The following is a 15038-nucleotide window of genomic DNA, read 5'->3' on the forward strand; positions in this document are numbered from 1 at the left end:
ATTGTGTTTACATGCAAAATGTATAGTAGCTCTCGGCTCCTAATAGTCATCGTATCTAATAGATTTTGCTCTTTAAGCAAGACAGAACATAACAAAGATATAAACCCAATTTGATTACCGAATTTACATAGAAATTTTCAAATTACTTTACGAATTGCATCGCATATAGCATGCAGTATACCCCTCTATTTTATACCCTGTTTTCGAGTTTGACACTTTGCCAGGGAGAATGTTGAGAGCCCACAATTTATGGCGCTTAAATTGCAGTCATGCGCATGAGCTAACAAGCTCAACGTCTCAGCCGTTTGAGGAACCAACCCAAACCGAGGCGTATTAAATACCCAATCCCCTTTCCATAAATAACTCCCCTCTCGCTGCAGAAGCTAATGCGATTGCGGCTTTGGGGCGGATGTTTGGTGTCAAAACACGCAGCGCATTTTCCGTGGAATTTCAGAGCTGATCCTTGCACCTCATCATCGGCTCCAGCCTCCATCTTGGACGCTGTGTCCCCACACCGTCCGCTTCATCGAGCTGTTTAATTTATGTTAGCGACGTGTTCGCTCAGTGAAAACAAACGGATCGATCGCAAAATGGGAACGATGCATCGATCGCCGCTTGGGCTATAAAAATAGTGGCCCAATGTTTGTTGTTGTTGTTGTTGTTTTCGTCGTTGTTGCTTTTATCAATTTGTGTTCATTTCTAAGCACGAATCGAGCAGCATAGATCATAAAATGCTTTGCCCCCGGCCCATGGTCAATGTAAGGAAGCAACAACAACAACAACCAGAAAATTTACATAATTACCGCTGGCGGTGCTTTTCATGAGAGCCGCCCGAACGTGTCAAAATGAAAAGTGTTGCATGATTAGCGCGTAAATAACACGGCGAGGGCATAAATCTCAACGTCGAGTGGTCGGACTCCCCAGCCAAGGAGCTGGCTTCGGGTAAGATAATCAAATAAATGTACCGATTAATAAAGATGAAGATGCTAGCCGAGCTCCACAGCGACAGCTAAAAGAGAGAAGGCCAAAGAGAGAGAGAGAGAGAACAAACAACCGTGAGCTAGGCTGTAGAATGAATGACTACGGGTTACCCTTTGCACTTTAGCTATACTTATTTACTACTCATTCGTCTCTTCTTTTATGTCATATTTCTAATTAGTTTTTCGTCTTTTATATGTAAATTATTAGCGTATAGGTAACACTATATAGTCTTAAATACATACATATATCAATTTTGGAGGACGATCAGCCTTAATCGAATACAATCAAATAGAATCATATCTGGAGATTATATATCTAAGCAGTATGTCAAATATACCCCATTCAACAAATTTTAATGGGAATATGCAAAACAGAGAGAGAAAGAGAGAACCTAACAGCAAGATCAATGTGTCTGCTGATGTGGCCAACTGGCTGATTAGCCAACCAGCCAACCAGGCAGCCAGCTGTTTTGGTTCGCCTGGCGCCTGCAGCAACAGGAGTCCGCCTGGGCGCAGCCCCGCCTCCGCCGTGGCCTGCCCCCCCATTGTGGGAGGTGTGAAATGTGTGACGAGGCGTAGGGAAGGGGGCGGCCAACACATTGGCAAGTTGTAGTCGCCAACGGGCTAACATGACACATGGCTGTAGCTGCAGCTGTATCTGCTGCATAACTTGGTCAGTAATAAGCCAGAGCCAACAAGTGATACGGCCTGTGCCCGTTGGCCCAAGATGGAAACCGGCCAAGTTGTTCGCTCATATCGCAGATGCTGCGATAGACAGCAATTCCTTAACACGTCCCGAGCACCGCAGGCCGGCAAGAAATATGAAATGAAAGACAACAACAAAAAACTGTTAGCCTTAAGATGATCAGACGCCAAATACCCTTGCATATAAATGTTTCTTTTGACAGAGAGTATGATGATAAAATGTAAAAATAATAAAATCTCAAAATTATTCGATTGGCAAAATAAAAGCGAGGAATATTTAAGCTGATGAACTTTCAAATTTTAGTTACATCATATAGTAGTCAAAGATATTTCTGTAAACTTAAAGCGTCGTAAGTTTTGTGTATATATACTAAGTTTTGTGTTTTAAAAATATGAATAATTCGTTATTTTAACAAAACAAAATCACGTTGGCAATTCTTTGAAAAAATATGTAAATATTTTGAGCTTTTAATTATTGCATTAAATCAAATAAATCAAAAATTGGTTTCACTACGTGCCTTCTTTTATAAATAAGATGGTAAGTAAAGCCCATAAAAATGAAATATATTAGATGTGATTTATATATATAAAATAAATAATAAAGAATATTAACAATCTTTAGCAGGCTTAAAATTAGAATGTGTTACATACATCGTCAGTGGTGTCTTATGCCTTTTGTAAGGGTATTCAAAAACTTGTTAAGAGCAAAATGTTGTTAGCGTAGTTGCAATCACTTTTGGCCTGTTATAAAGTACCATTTTTTAGCGGGTTTCATATTACCGTTGCGTTGCGGTCAAGGTCTTTGCATGTGTCGCTTTCATTGAGAGACACAACCGATTCTTCATATATGCCTATGCATATATATGTATATGTATTAGTATATATGTATATATAGAGGACACATTGTATTGCTTACCAGCTCAGTTGTTATTTCCGTCCCTTTCCACAGATAAATTAGTTTTCCATGTTCAGTTGTCACTTGTATCGCCTGGCTTGCGGCTAATCAGTTGGCCAACTGCAATTTGCAAGCATTTTTGGCCCTAACTAATTGCCAATTTCTTACGTTTTACCATGCCCTTGCGGCCACACAGTGAGAGAGCGCGCCTCTGATAGGGCATTTCCTTCTTTGGCCACGTAAGTGGCTTATTGCCCTTGAATTTGAGCGTTTGTCCGCACGACGGCTGACGACAAATGCGCTTACCATTGCAGAGAACAATCAAGTTGCTGACAAAGTTTTAGTCTAAATGTAAGAGAGTAAGAGTTCACAACCAACACATCAATTCAAGCCAAAATCTGAAATACACCTGTTGCGCACGCACTATAAAAATCACGCACATTCACACATACAAATTCATAGACCCTGAAATAAATTTATCATTATATGTATGTATATGAAAGACCTAAATCTAATAGACTTTGCTGCCTGCCTGTCTCGTTTGGCCTGGTCTGGACCAGGCAAACACTTTTACTCCGGTGCTTATCGCAACGCCCATAAATAAAGCTCACGTCTATTAGCGTTGTCATTAATTTTCCTATTTGGAAAATATGCAAATTAAATGCTGATTAATTGCTGGCAGGAAAAGTGAATCGGTTTCCATGTTGTAAAAGACGCGTCGGGGCGGCTAGTTACGAACAGAGTTTCATGCCGCCCGATCTTCAAGGGTTTCCGTAGTGTAGCGGTTATCACGTGTGCTTCACACGCACAAGGTCCCCGGTTCGAACCCGGGCGGGAACAAGTCTTTTGTTTCTTTTCTTTTTTCCACAATTATTATTTGCACGCAATTTTATTGCTATATTTAGTTGCTTACATGTGTAACTTCTCCCTTTTTTTTTTGTTTTTATCAAGTTCATGCGTGTAGAAGCCAGCTTACACGCAAGCAACACATGTAGTAAATGTATGTAAATACTCACACGCCTGCACCTTAAGGTAGTTTTATTTAGTTTTAATGAGTCTCGTTTTACGATCATTTAGGTTTGTGTGTGTGAGTTTATGTTGTGTTATATTTATAAACATACAACCCTCGGCACACACGCACCGATTTCTACTGTTGCTGTTTAACGAGCCGCCAATGTCAGCCGCTGCATGACTTCCAATCCTGACACTTTTATGGTTTTCATTTATTGACCTCAGCGCCTTTTATTGGGCAGCGTACTCAACGCATGCCACCCATAGCGGATGCGGAATGTTCTATTGAATTACTATGGACTTTTGAAGCAAGTACTCTCTCCAGCTTAATGGGCTTTATTGACAGATTCTCCGTTCTAATTAACATTTTCAAGTTCTATAGTTATAGCTATATATAAAAGTGTGCAGTGTTTTTCCGAATCATTTAACAGACTTTGTTGTTTTAATGGCATTGTTTATTTTGCTAGCCTGCTATAATTCCGTTTTATTTTCAAAAGTTTGCTTTTGCTGTTCGCTTTTAATTTAATGAAGTCTCCTTTGCCGTTGCCTTTCTTTCATTCGATGCACAAATTGTACCGTGTTTGGCCAAGGTAACATAGCAAGTTTCCGTAGTGTAGTGGTTATCACGTGTGCTTCACACGCACAAGGTCCCCGGTTCGAACCCGGGCGGGAACATTCTTTGGTATTTTTGTTTTTAATATATGCAAAGTAGTTTTTATTATTTTACAGCATTGCTACGTGTGTTGCAATAATAAGTTTAAAGAATTAGATTATATATAACAGCAAAGCTTAGAGCTTAAAGCTTCCCCATGGAAGCTTTTCTCAAGGGCTTACCTACTGCTTCTATTTCTAACCCGTTTCGTATAGTGCGGAAACCTTTAAGTAAAAACGAAACTGCAACTACAGCCACATGGGGATGTAGCTCAGATGGTAGAGCGCTCGCTTAGCATGTGAGAGGTACGGGGATCGATGCCCCGCATCTCCAGTTGGTTTTTTTTTTTTATCTTAATTTTTTATAAATACATATTTTTCTTCCTTTTAATATTTGACAACCTCTGATTGACAAGCTATTTAAATGAATTGTTTTGTGAAGATATGCTGGTTGCATATTAACGCTTACTAAATGATTCTAAATGTCGATTTTCACACGCATCCGACATGTTATGCAATCGGGTTACAGCATTAGACTTTACTTGTTTCCCGGCTGTGCATCCATTGCGTCTGCTGCCAGAACGGGAAAAGCAAGCCAAGCCGGGACAGAGCTCGGCGACGCTAATCCAATTAAGCATATTCATCATATTCACACAAACGCAGGCCATGAACTAGAAAGGCAACCCGCAAGTGGGCTAAGAGGTAGGGAGACAGATGAGTTATATGAATATCATGAATAATGCTGACATTTCCGTCATGTTGGCTTAATTAAAATCTATTTAATTGAATTTAACTCCATTCTCAACACTTTTCACAACATTTTACCACACTTCTCACAGTAACTGTCAAAATATTAACACAAGTGGAATATGGATTTGCAATGCCTACGATTTTCCCGTTTCCTCCTTCTTTAGTAACAACACCTGTATAGACGGAGAAATATTCCATTTTGGCTAATTTAATAGAATTATGTAGTTACATATTCAAAGCTCCGATATTATTGTTTATTGAATTTATTAAATTCACGCAGATATTTTGAGCCCGCCATTAACCTGTTGGCTATATTGGCTATCTAATCTCTTCATTAGATTCGCCAGCTAATATTGGCATTGGCATTGATATTGGCATTCAATAATTGCAGTTGAGGTGGGTAGGTGGGAAGCCAGCTGTTCCGTTCCATTGCCGGTGCTGCTGCTGGGGCGAGTCTTACCTGGTATGGTGTATTCTCTATACGTCACGTAGACAGCGCAATACCCATACAAAAACTAGAAATCAGAAACTGTATACTCGAATGGCCATACATTTGTGAAAATGTGCGAAAGCAAATACACAGTCGATTGCAGAAATTTGCAGCTGAGATAAATCGACGCAGAGCTGAAAGTACAAAATCCTAATTTAATATAAAGACTTTTAAGATAAGATTCAAACTTAAGTTGGTATAGTTTGGTCAGGATGACAGTCAACATTTTACATTAAAATACTGGCATACGCTTATACATATATTGTCAAATGTTGTTTATTGTTTTGATTACATTTTCTTCTAAAATCCCTCATTCATTCTAATAGCAATTTATTGGTTTCTCAATTTTTCAGAAGTAAAATTAAGGCCGGATAGTCCCAATCTTAGGAAATGACCTTCACTTACATCGGTTGTTTGCCCAAAGCATTTTAATTCAGGTACGATATACATAAAGATACACGCTTACATTATCTAATCAGAACACACGGCATTTCTGACATACTTACATGCACACATACATACACACAAGCTACACGCGACCCATCACAACGCGGATTAAAAGCCGTTACAAAATAGCCGACCAAAAGCGTTACAAAACGTAAAAGCATGTCTTATATGTACAGCAAATGGCAAATAAAAGTAAACGAAAAAAAAGATTGTTTAGTGATAGTCCAATTAGAAACGGGTAGGCCGGTGCGATCAGCTGACGCGATTGCTGCAAAAGTGAAAGGTAAACAAAAACAACAATCCCAGCTGATAGATTCTTATTTGAACTTCCACAGACATCTAATCAGCCCAAAGCTTTTTAACAACGCATTGCGCATTGAATGAGAGCAAAGAAACAACATAAAGTAAGAGAGAGAGAGAGAGAGAGAGAGAGAGAGGAGTCGCGGAAGAGGAGGCAAAGCAAGCGCCGCTCGCACCTTCGCCGTGTCATTATGATCTTCTGAATTCCCTGATAAGCAGATAATAAAAAAAATTCCTATTTATTTTGCTTTCTTTCTCTATTTCTTTTTTTTGACAAATTTTGCGCGTGCCGAGTGACGTTTGACTGCGACGTTGACTGCTACGTCATCAACTTTAATGTTTTGTGGTTTATGCTTTATGCTGACTTTTGTGCTTTTTTTCCGCTGCAAAGCTGGAGATGGGGCAATTCACAAACCGATGAATAGTTGTAATCACGAAAATTAATTTAATAATATTAACATTATATATAATAAATCTATATAAAATTATAAAATAATGGTAAAAGCATTTATTAATAATTTAGTAATGTCAATATCTCTTAATAGCATCGATCCACTCTCATCTCTAGCAAACACTTTTCCTTTGTGTTTGTTGCCAAGTGCCCGAGAGCTTTTGTGCTTTGGCTGCTGCGTTTGCCCATATTCTGCCTCAGGTTTCGTCTATTCATGCGAAATTTTGAGCAGAGTTAAATGAATGAATGAGCGATCGACGACAGCAGAAGCAGCAGCAGCAGCAGCAGCAACAACCGCAAAAACAGCAACAACAGCAACAGCGGGCAACAACAATTCAAGGCCTACGTGACTGGTCTCACATATGTATATAGCTGGGGTTTGTGGGTGCAGAGTCTCCTCGCTTCGCATGTATGTATTTTCGCAACGGGGCAGTCTGTATAAAATTGATACTATAAATGTTTGTCGCAATTCGAGCGCAAATTGTAATTATTCTCACTGTTATTCAATTAGAGCAGAGCGTACACCGTACACCACATGATCGCGGCTATTGTCACACGTGCTAGCTTGCCTGTCTGTTACGACAAAACATAAAGGTCTTTGACTGTCGGCGAATGAGATAGCTAAATACACAACGATAATAAGAGACCCTCTCTCTCACTCTCTGTAATATTTTGCTGGCAGCTCCACCTCTCTGATCTGCTTTAATTTACCATTTTCTCCGACACATTTTTCGCAAATGAATTGGTTCGAGCCCCAACGTAGCATGGAAAATAAACACCCATTAATATTTATAGAATGTTTTCAGCATAGTATAATTTATTTCATGAAATTTGAATATCTTTGTGTATCGATAGTCTTCAGTCTTAAAATATATATAAAAAATGTACTTAAGCTAAACATAAATCGTGCTCTTTCTAATCACTATAATTAAGATCTATGTATGCGTATATACAGTTTGAAAACGTAACTTATGGCTACATTAGATCAGGAACTCTAGCACGTGCATATCGGTGGGTGCGTCTAGGTAGTCGGTAGGTAGTTCTATTGGTATTTTAATATCCGGAGACTCAGAGGGCGGCACTGCGCTCCACACAGAGCATTACTAGCAACTGCAGCAGCAACAATTGGAGGCTGGAAAGTGCATAGAATATGGAATTTAATAATGTTTCCAGTTATATTGAAGTTTAAACGCTAACAGGGAGAGAGCAACGTGGGGGGCATAAAAATGAATCGCATGCCAAATATCAAATAATTTTATGAAATTTTGTAGTTTGCATTTCATTTTACAATATATATTTTTTTGTTTTGTGTTTTGTTTCGTGCAAAATGCCAAATGATTAATTTTTTTTCTTTTTAATTTTTTTTTAAAATACCATGCAAGAAAAAAATAAAACAAAAAATGAGACAGCCCATCGAGAAATTAAGAATTCAAATTTTTCTAACTACTTTCTTTTAGCTACATCACGCTTACCATTAAAATATTATTTTCATTTTTTTTTTTTTTTAATTTATTTTCATTCCACTCAAGTGCAAAACACATGTTTTTTTTTTAATTTTTTATAATCTTAATTTTATATTTTTTATGTGTTTTTCGTCGTACGTTTAATTATTACTACATTAATTTGTTAGTCTACAATTTTTTTGGGCTTAGATTAAAATTTATAAATAAATGTTTAATATGTTTATAATGTAAAATTTAATAAATTAATAACCTAAAAATATATATTAAAATTATATGAAATTTATATCAAATAATTTCACGCAAATAAATAAAAATAATTACAGGTTAGTTCTAGTATTTAATTCAAATACAATTTTTGATTTGTGAGTTTTTGCTTTAAGATTAACCATTTTAATATTTTGTTATGATTTTTTTTTTTTTTTTTTTTTTTTTTTTGTCGTTGGCTTTACTGTTTCGTTTATGGCTTTTAGGATCTTAATAATTTTCGTTTTGCCGCACTTAAGATTGGTTCACATAGCTTAGACTACGTACTGAGAGGCAGCGAGGTTCGACAATACCACAATTAAATTGAATATATAAATACATATATGTATTTATATATAAGTGGGGATATTTATAATAATCGTCTGACTGACTGATCGCAATCGTAAATCTATTTACAAAACAATTTTCGCATGCGTACTATTCGAATTGTCACATTTTGCACATATGTACTTATAGACTCTTGCTGTTGTTTCTATATTTATAATATTGATGTATAAGGAAAACAGGTTTCATAACTTTTGCAAGCTTTGCATTGTTTCAGTTTTTGTTTTTGTTTTCTTCAGTTTTTAGTGGTCGTATTTTTGAGTATTATTTATGTTATCTGTTTAAAAGTTTAAGAGCAGAGACTCAAGTATTTCGAATAGCCTGTAAATAGCTAGAATAAATTGTATATTTGGCTAGTTGAGTTATTTGTTCGATAAATAAAATAGTTGTTAATAAAGTATAATATGAGCGTGCAATTTGATACATATGTATATATAAATATTTTTGCTTTATATGGATCGGTGCCAATAGACAAACACTTAAGCAAAAAATACTCGAGACTCCGTTTAGTTGTAATACATCATTTAATTTGATATTCTTATTCGTGATCGATTGCAGACGCGCATACAAGCTATTGTTGTTATCGATAATTATCGATATCTGGGCGCTGCATCAAAAATACTTTTATGGACCACAGTATACACATATAAGTTGTATGTATGTATATATTCGATGCGGTGTTTTGCTTTGTGGTTCTGTGGGGTGTTGTGCGGTGTAATGCATTTCTCGGTGTGTATGTACGTACGTGTATATGTGTGTGTTGTGTTGTGTGGTGTGTGTGGGTGTATGAAAACTTGCAAATTACAATATCGCATACTCAAGCCAAACTTTGTACAAGATCTTGCTCGATTTCTTAGTCAATATAGTGGGATTACTTAATATTTTCATTTTGCAATTCCATTTTAATGCCTTTAAAAAAAATAATTAAAAAACAAATAAAACAAATATTCAGTTAGACAAATTGACACATTTTGTACGTTTTCAGAATACCAAAAAAATATACCAATTATTGAAATTCATTTAAAAACGATGTATTAATTTAGAAAAATAAAAATGAAATAAAAAACAACAACCAAAAATAAAAATATCGCAACAGTACAAAATGTGAGAATGTGTAAATAGATAAAAGTTAATGCCAATTAGATAGAAGTATGCCAGAAACAAATTCGATAAGTTATGTTTGATATTGAAAAATAATTTGGAAAATTGTAAAATTTGGAAAAATTATTTGTATTAGTTTTGTTTTTATGTATTCTTTTTTAAGGCAAACTCACAAATCAAGCTGATCGTAGTAGACCGAATCGTCCACAGCGGAGCCGCGCGCCTGGCCCTCCAGCGTGGCATTCTCGTAGCTGCTCTCCGGCTCCTCCTGCGAGTCCAGCTCCGGCAGGTCGTCGTCCTCCTCCTCCGCATCGTCTTCGCTCTGTGGCTCCTCAGCGCTGGCGTGGGACATGCGCACATTGCGCTCGACCCGATCGCTCGTCTCGCTGAGCGCCAGAGCAGGCAGCGATGAGCTGCTCTCCCAGCTATTGCCGTTGCCGTTGCTGTTGCTGTTGGTGTAGCCCGGCGTTGCCAGGCTGCTGGCGACTGTGGTGCTCGTCGTCGTTGTCGTTCTCATCGTCGTGCTGCTCAGATCGAGCAGGCGCTGCTGCTTTCTCGTGCCATTCCGTTTGCTGGCATTGCCTGCCCGCTGCCTTTTGGGTGCGTTGGGGCGCTGCTTGGCGCCCTCCTTGGGCGCTTTTCGCTTGCCAGCCGCGCCGCCTGGCCTTGGCCTTTGCATGACGCCCTTGGCGACGCCGCCAGACGCTGTCGCTGCCGCTGCGGCGGCTTTGCGTTTGGCTGTCGGGCTGCCGGACTTCTTGCCACATTTGGGCGGCGGCGCACCCGTTCTGGCTGCCTCGTCGCGCAGGTCCTTGCAGAGCTGGGCCTTGGGACCGCGCTGGAGTGCGCCACGCCTCTGACAGTTGTGCGTTTGCTCCTGCTCGTGCGGCCGGCACTTGCGCAGCTTCTTCTTCCTCTTGTGCTGGGTTATGTTACTGCTAAGGTTACTGCTATTGTTACTGCTACTGCTACTGCTACTGCTACTACTGTTAATGTAATTGTTATTGTTATTGTTACTTCTACTGTTAATGCTACTGCTAATATGGCCGCTGTCGCTTTGACTACCGTTACTAATACTAATCAGGCTGCTGGCGCTGTACGCAGGCACAGGAACGTTACTGCTACTACTACTACTGCTATTGCTACTGCTGCTACTGCTGCTGCTTCTACTGCTGCTGCTGCTTCTGCTGCTGCTGCTGCTGCTGCTGCTGCTGCACTTGGGTCGCGGCTTAAAGTGCACCGCATCGATGAGCTCAATCAGCGGCTTGCCGGTATCACAGAGTTGGCGCACGCCATGCTTGACGCGATTGGCACCAAAGTTCTTGGCTATCAGCTGCTCGACCCGCTGCTGCGGCACCGTCTCGGTGATCGCATTCGTGTAGGTGGACAGCTTGCCCAATGTCCTGGTGGCCGGAATTTGTGTGCGACGCGGCGCACCTTGGCCAGTCAGCGCCAAATAGAACACTCGTCTCGCATTCGAGTTGTATGTGGAGGAGTATGTGTTGTAGTTGTGCAGCTCCATGTTCTCATTGAACACACAGTTGTCGTCGAATTCTTTCTGTAACAGTTGAGAACTAGAATTAAATTATTTGGCTAGAAAACAGGCGTCATATAAATATGTTAAAAGTTAGCTTGATAACTTAAAATGTTTATTAGAAATAAAGTACAAAATAACTAAGAAACTCTTCAATAAAGAAACAGGTTAAAGAAGATTTTACCATGTAAGTTAACAGCATTTTACTTATACATGCTGCATGTTAAGTTAACAGAATCAGCATGTATAGGGAAACAAATTGAGTTAAATAGATGTACATGTTATGTTATTTAACAGCGCAAGCAACAAGCACTGCTGTAACTTAACATATGTAACGCTATCAGCTGCTGGCAAGCCAAAAGCAAACAGTTGGAAGCCTTTTTATATACTTTACAGATTATTCTTCGAGCTCCACTTAGGCATTTTGATGGACAATTAATGTGAATGGCATCCATGCTGTTATGCATAATACATACAATTGCCATCGTATGGAGGCTAATAACAAATCGAATGGTTGCGTTGATGCCTGCTCATATGCATAACAAACAACTGGGCTAAGCTCGAGCGGGAAAACCCAAGCATAGTTGGGTAAAGAACTGAATGCCTAGGGCTGGCCGGCGGCCTTGTTGAAGGCTCTTGTCGGTGGCTGCTTTTGTATCTGGCTCGAATGGGTATCAGTTAGATAAATGTGCTCATTATCACAGGATGTGCTCGCTATCGGCGTTGGCGATCGATAGACGCCGGCACCCTGACGATGGCACTGACCCTGACCCCGAACCTGACCCAGACCATAAAGTTGCCTACTTTATGAATGCCACATGACAGCCGCACAAAAGGACAACAAAACAAGTCGCAGACTTCAATTATATTCGTTTAGGTAGAAATGTAAAGCAGCTACAAAGGATTGAGAGAGAGCTGACAACTGCGAACTGAGAACTGAGAAATGGGAACTGAGAACTGGGCTGTGTCTGCATCTGTGGCCTTTAGATGCGCCGCCTGGGCGCTTTAGATCAAATTCAATTAACAACATTGAATTAATTCGCTTGTCAGGCAATTAAAATTGTTTCGAGAGACTCAACTTCCATGTGGAAATGTCGACGATTAAATTTAGAAATTAATCAGCCCAAATGTCGCGCCGACTGCCGGCTACACCAATTTGATATGAAATGAGCCATCCACCGACTAGAGGGACTGACTAGCCGTATTGCAATCCTCAAGCACCCTCCTCAATGGAGCTCGTCTGCAAAATATGGCTGAAATGTTGACGCCATTTGAAAGGTCTTCCAAGGAAAAGGCCGCAGCCTAGACTAATTTTCCGACACACATATGACAACAGAATGTGGCAATCGGCGCGTGTGTCTCGCTCGAGGCGTCTTTAATGTATTTTCTCTTTTTATTTATTTTCATCGTCTAATTTTAGCCTTGAATTAAGTGAAAATTGCAGTCGGAGCGAAAGGAAATGAAGTCGTACGCCACAGAGATAGCTGTAAATGCGAGCCTATCAGAGCCATTAGCTGAGCACTTGCCGCCTTATCAAAGCTGGCGCCAGGTGGAAAGGGTCAAGGGTCAGCGGTTAGACGCACGCCTACAACAAGATTAGAGCAACAACAAAACAAGTGATGGACTAGCAGATGCTCTATCAATGGGCCAGTAAGCCTCGAATTATTTTAGAAGACGAATTATAACATCTTGAAGATGAAAAAACGAATCAAGTTAAAACTTATGTATATCTGTTTTAGCTTGATTCGTTCTGTTTTAGATAATCATAATACTCCCTTTCTCGGCTGTTGTCAATGTCTACAGGGTATATGATACGGTACCACACAAGCCCAACAGCATTTTTTTTTTTGGGTCCCAGCATTATCGGCTGGAACAGGACCATAACAATGATAATGCGGCAACATATTCATTGGCCTCTGATTCGGACTCGCATGACAGAGCACTAATTGATCGCCGTGTAGCAGGCGGGCGCTGCGGGCGGTCCGTTTACGTGGAGATTCCAGTCGCAGCTCGAATTATGCAAATTAATAATCACATTTGTATACTTATGGCTAAAACATTTTAATTGGCCAACAGCGCTGACTCACACGCCTCCCTTTGCTCAGCCCGTCTCTTCCGCACTCTCCCTCTCGCTCTAGCTCTGGCTCATTCTCTTTCATTTGAATTTATGAATTGGCAAACGTTTTGGGCTTTCAATTAGCCGCCCCATTAGGCGGCTAATCAAATCAGCTGCCAGACGGTCACAAGATCAGAATGCGGCTGGCATTTGAAATACGGGCGATACGGAAAGCCAGCGTAGGCCATTCGCAAGTGCATGAAAATCTATTTTAAAACTGCCGAGAAAGTGTCTCGAATGGAAATCTATAATTATATATAAATATATTTAAATGAGCTATTATGGCCAGATGCAGGGGATTTTGTTTGCTTATCGCCTGCTCTTAGAGCACTGTAAAAATAGCTGCAATAAAGCGTAAACAAATTGCTTAATATACAACAAAAAATGGTCTAGCAGCTGAATCTTATTGAAAAATATTTAAAAATTAAGTCTCTTATTATATATTTTGGATGACGCTTGTAGACAATTAAAGAAAATGAAAATATTTATGAAAATAAATACTGTAGAGATTTTAAGCTAATCAACTAAATTATTTTTGAGACAAATTGCACGATAATAAAAAAAGATACAAAAAATAATAATATATTGAGCATGACTTTTTATATAATAATCCATTTTTAATAAAGTCAATACTTATACAAGAATGATAAAAAACTAAATTACAATTTATTTTCTTTCGTTGAATGATTAATGTTCAAATTTACTATAGGATATATGCTCTCTACTTAGGTACTACATTGCCTTAGTTTCGCCGGAAACCTGGATGTCAGACAATACAAATTGATGCCACTTCCGCTGACCAACAAAAACTAAGAAACTCAATTCAAACTCAGCGGAAATCATGAAATTTATATTTGACCGCTTCAAATTTAACTTTAGAGAAAGCTAGAGAGTGAATGAGAGAGAGGGATAGAGCGAGCAAATCCCTGCTGGTTGGTTCGTTTTTAATTCAGTCGTAGAGTCGCCAAAAAAAACAGAATAAGAAAAATATACAAAGGCCGCCCAGTCAGAACGCCCACTTGACCAACTTAGTGAAAATGCTTGAAATGCGGCGCCATCAAAAGGACCGCAAAATACGCACATGAGACAGACAAAGATGCTGCGTCCGCTGAGGCGCATCAATCAACACCCAAGTATCTGCAGCCATGGCTGCGTGTGTATCTGTCAGATACAAAGCGCGCCGTTGCGCGCCTGACAGAATTGGCACAAACGCGTCTATTTTGGCTGCGCATGCGAAAAGGTCAAAGTGCGGCGACAAAACTCAAATGTTCAGCTACAACAACAACAACAACAACACCATATGTAGCCGCTTGGCGCCAGGCGGCGAGAAATGCGACGCGCACTGCAGCGGGGAGTCCAGGCGATCAGAGAAAAAAAAAACTGTCACATTAATTATCGACAGGACATGCCAGGACCCGACTCACTTGCCACTCGACAAAGCACCCCAGAGTGAGCTAAAAAAAAAAAAAACGAGACAACGAAAAAACCGAAACTAAAACCAAATCGAATCGAATCTAGGAATAATAAGAACAAGGGTTGGCCCAAAGGACATGTTG

General features: G+C 39.6%; 1 protein-coding gene and 3 non-coding genes across 5 annotated transcripts in view; 3 read left to right on the forward strand and 1 right to left on the reverse strand.

The window, feature by feature from the left end:
• Positions 1–3347: 3347 nt before the first annotated feature.
• On the forward strand, positions 3348–3420 carry TRNAV-CAC (transfer RNA valine (anticodon CAC)). The gene has a single exon. It is a non-coding gene; the product is annotated as a tRNA-Val (tRNA).
• A 773-nt stretch (positions 3421–4193) lies between these two features.
• TRNAV-CAC (transfer RNA valine (anticodon CAC)) lies at positions 4194–4266 on the forward strand. Its single transcript has one exon. It is a non-coding gene; the product is annotated as a tRNA-Val (tRNA).
• A 237-nt stretch (positions 4267–4503) lies between these two features.
• TRNAA-AGC (transfer RNA alanine (anticodon AGC)) lies at positions 4504–4576 on the forward strand. Its single transcript has one exon. It is a non-coding gene; the product is annotated as a tRNA-Ala (tRNA).
• Positions 4577–7466: 2890 nt separating this feature from the next.
• The window catches only part of bnl (fibroblast growth factor branchless), a 57029-nt gene continuing 49457 nt past the window's right edge, over positions 7467–15038 (reverse strand). The window contains exons 4-5 of one of the 2 annotated variants that reach the window (XM_089265017.1): positions 10006–11390; positions 7467–7812 (exon numbers count right to left, since the gene is read on the reverse strand). In XM_089265017.1, coding sequence (XP_089121143.1) covers positions 7749–7812; positions 10006–11390 — 1449 coding nt within the window. In that variant the 3' untranslated portion in view covers positions 7467–7748. Of the gene's footprint in view, positions 7813–8950; positions 9641–10005; positions 11391–15038 lie in introns of those variants that run through there. The other variant, XM_089265020.1, reaches the window with a different exon arrangement.

Source organism: Drosophila navojoa, chromosome 2 (genome assembly GCF_054131105.1).
Source record: "Drosophila navojoa isolate 15081-1374.11 chromosome 2, UAZ_NAV_1.0, whole genome shotgun sequence".
NCBI classification, from domain to species: Eukaryota; Metazoa; Arthropoda; class Insecta; order Diptera; family Drosophilidae; genus Drosophila; species Drosophila navojoa.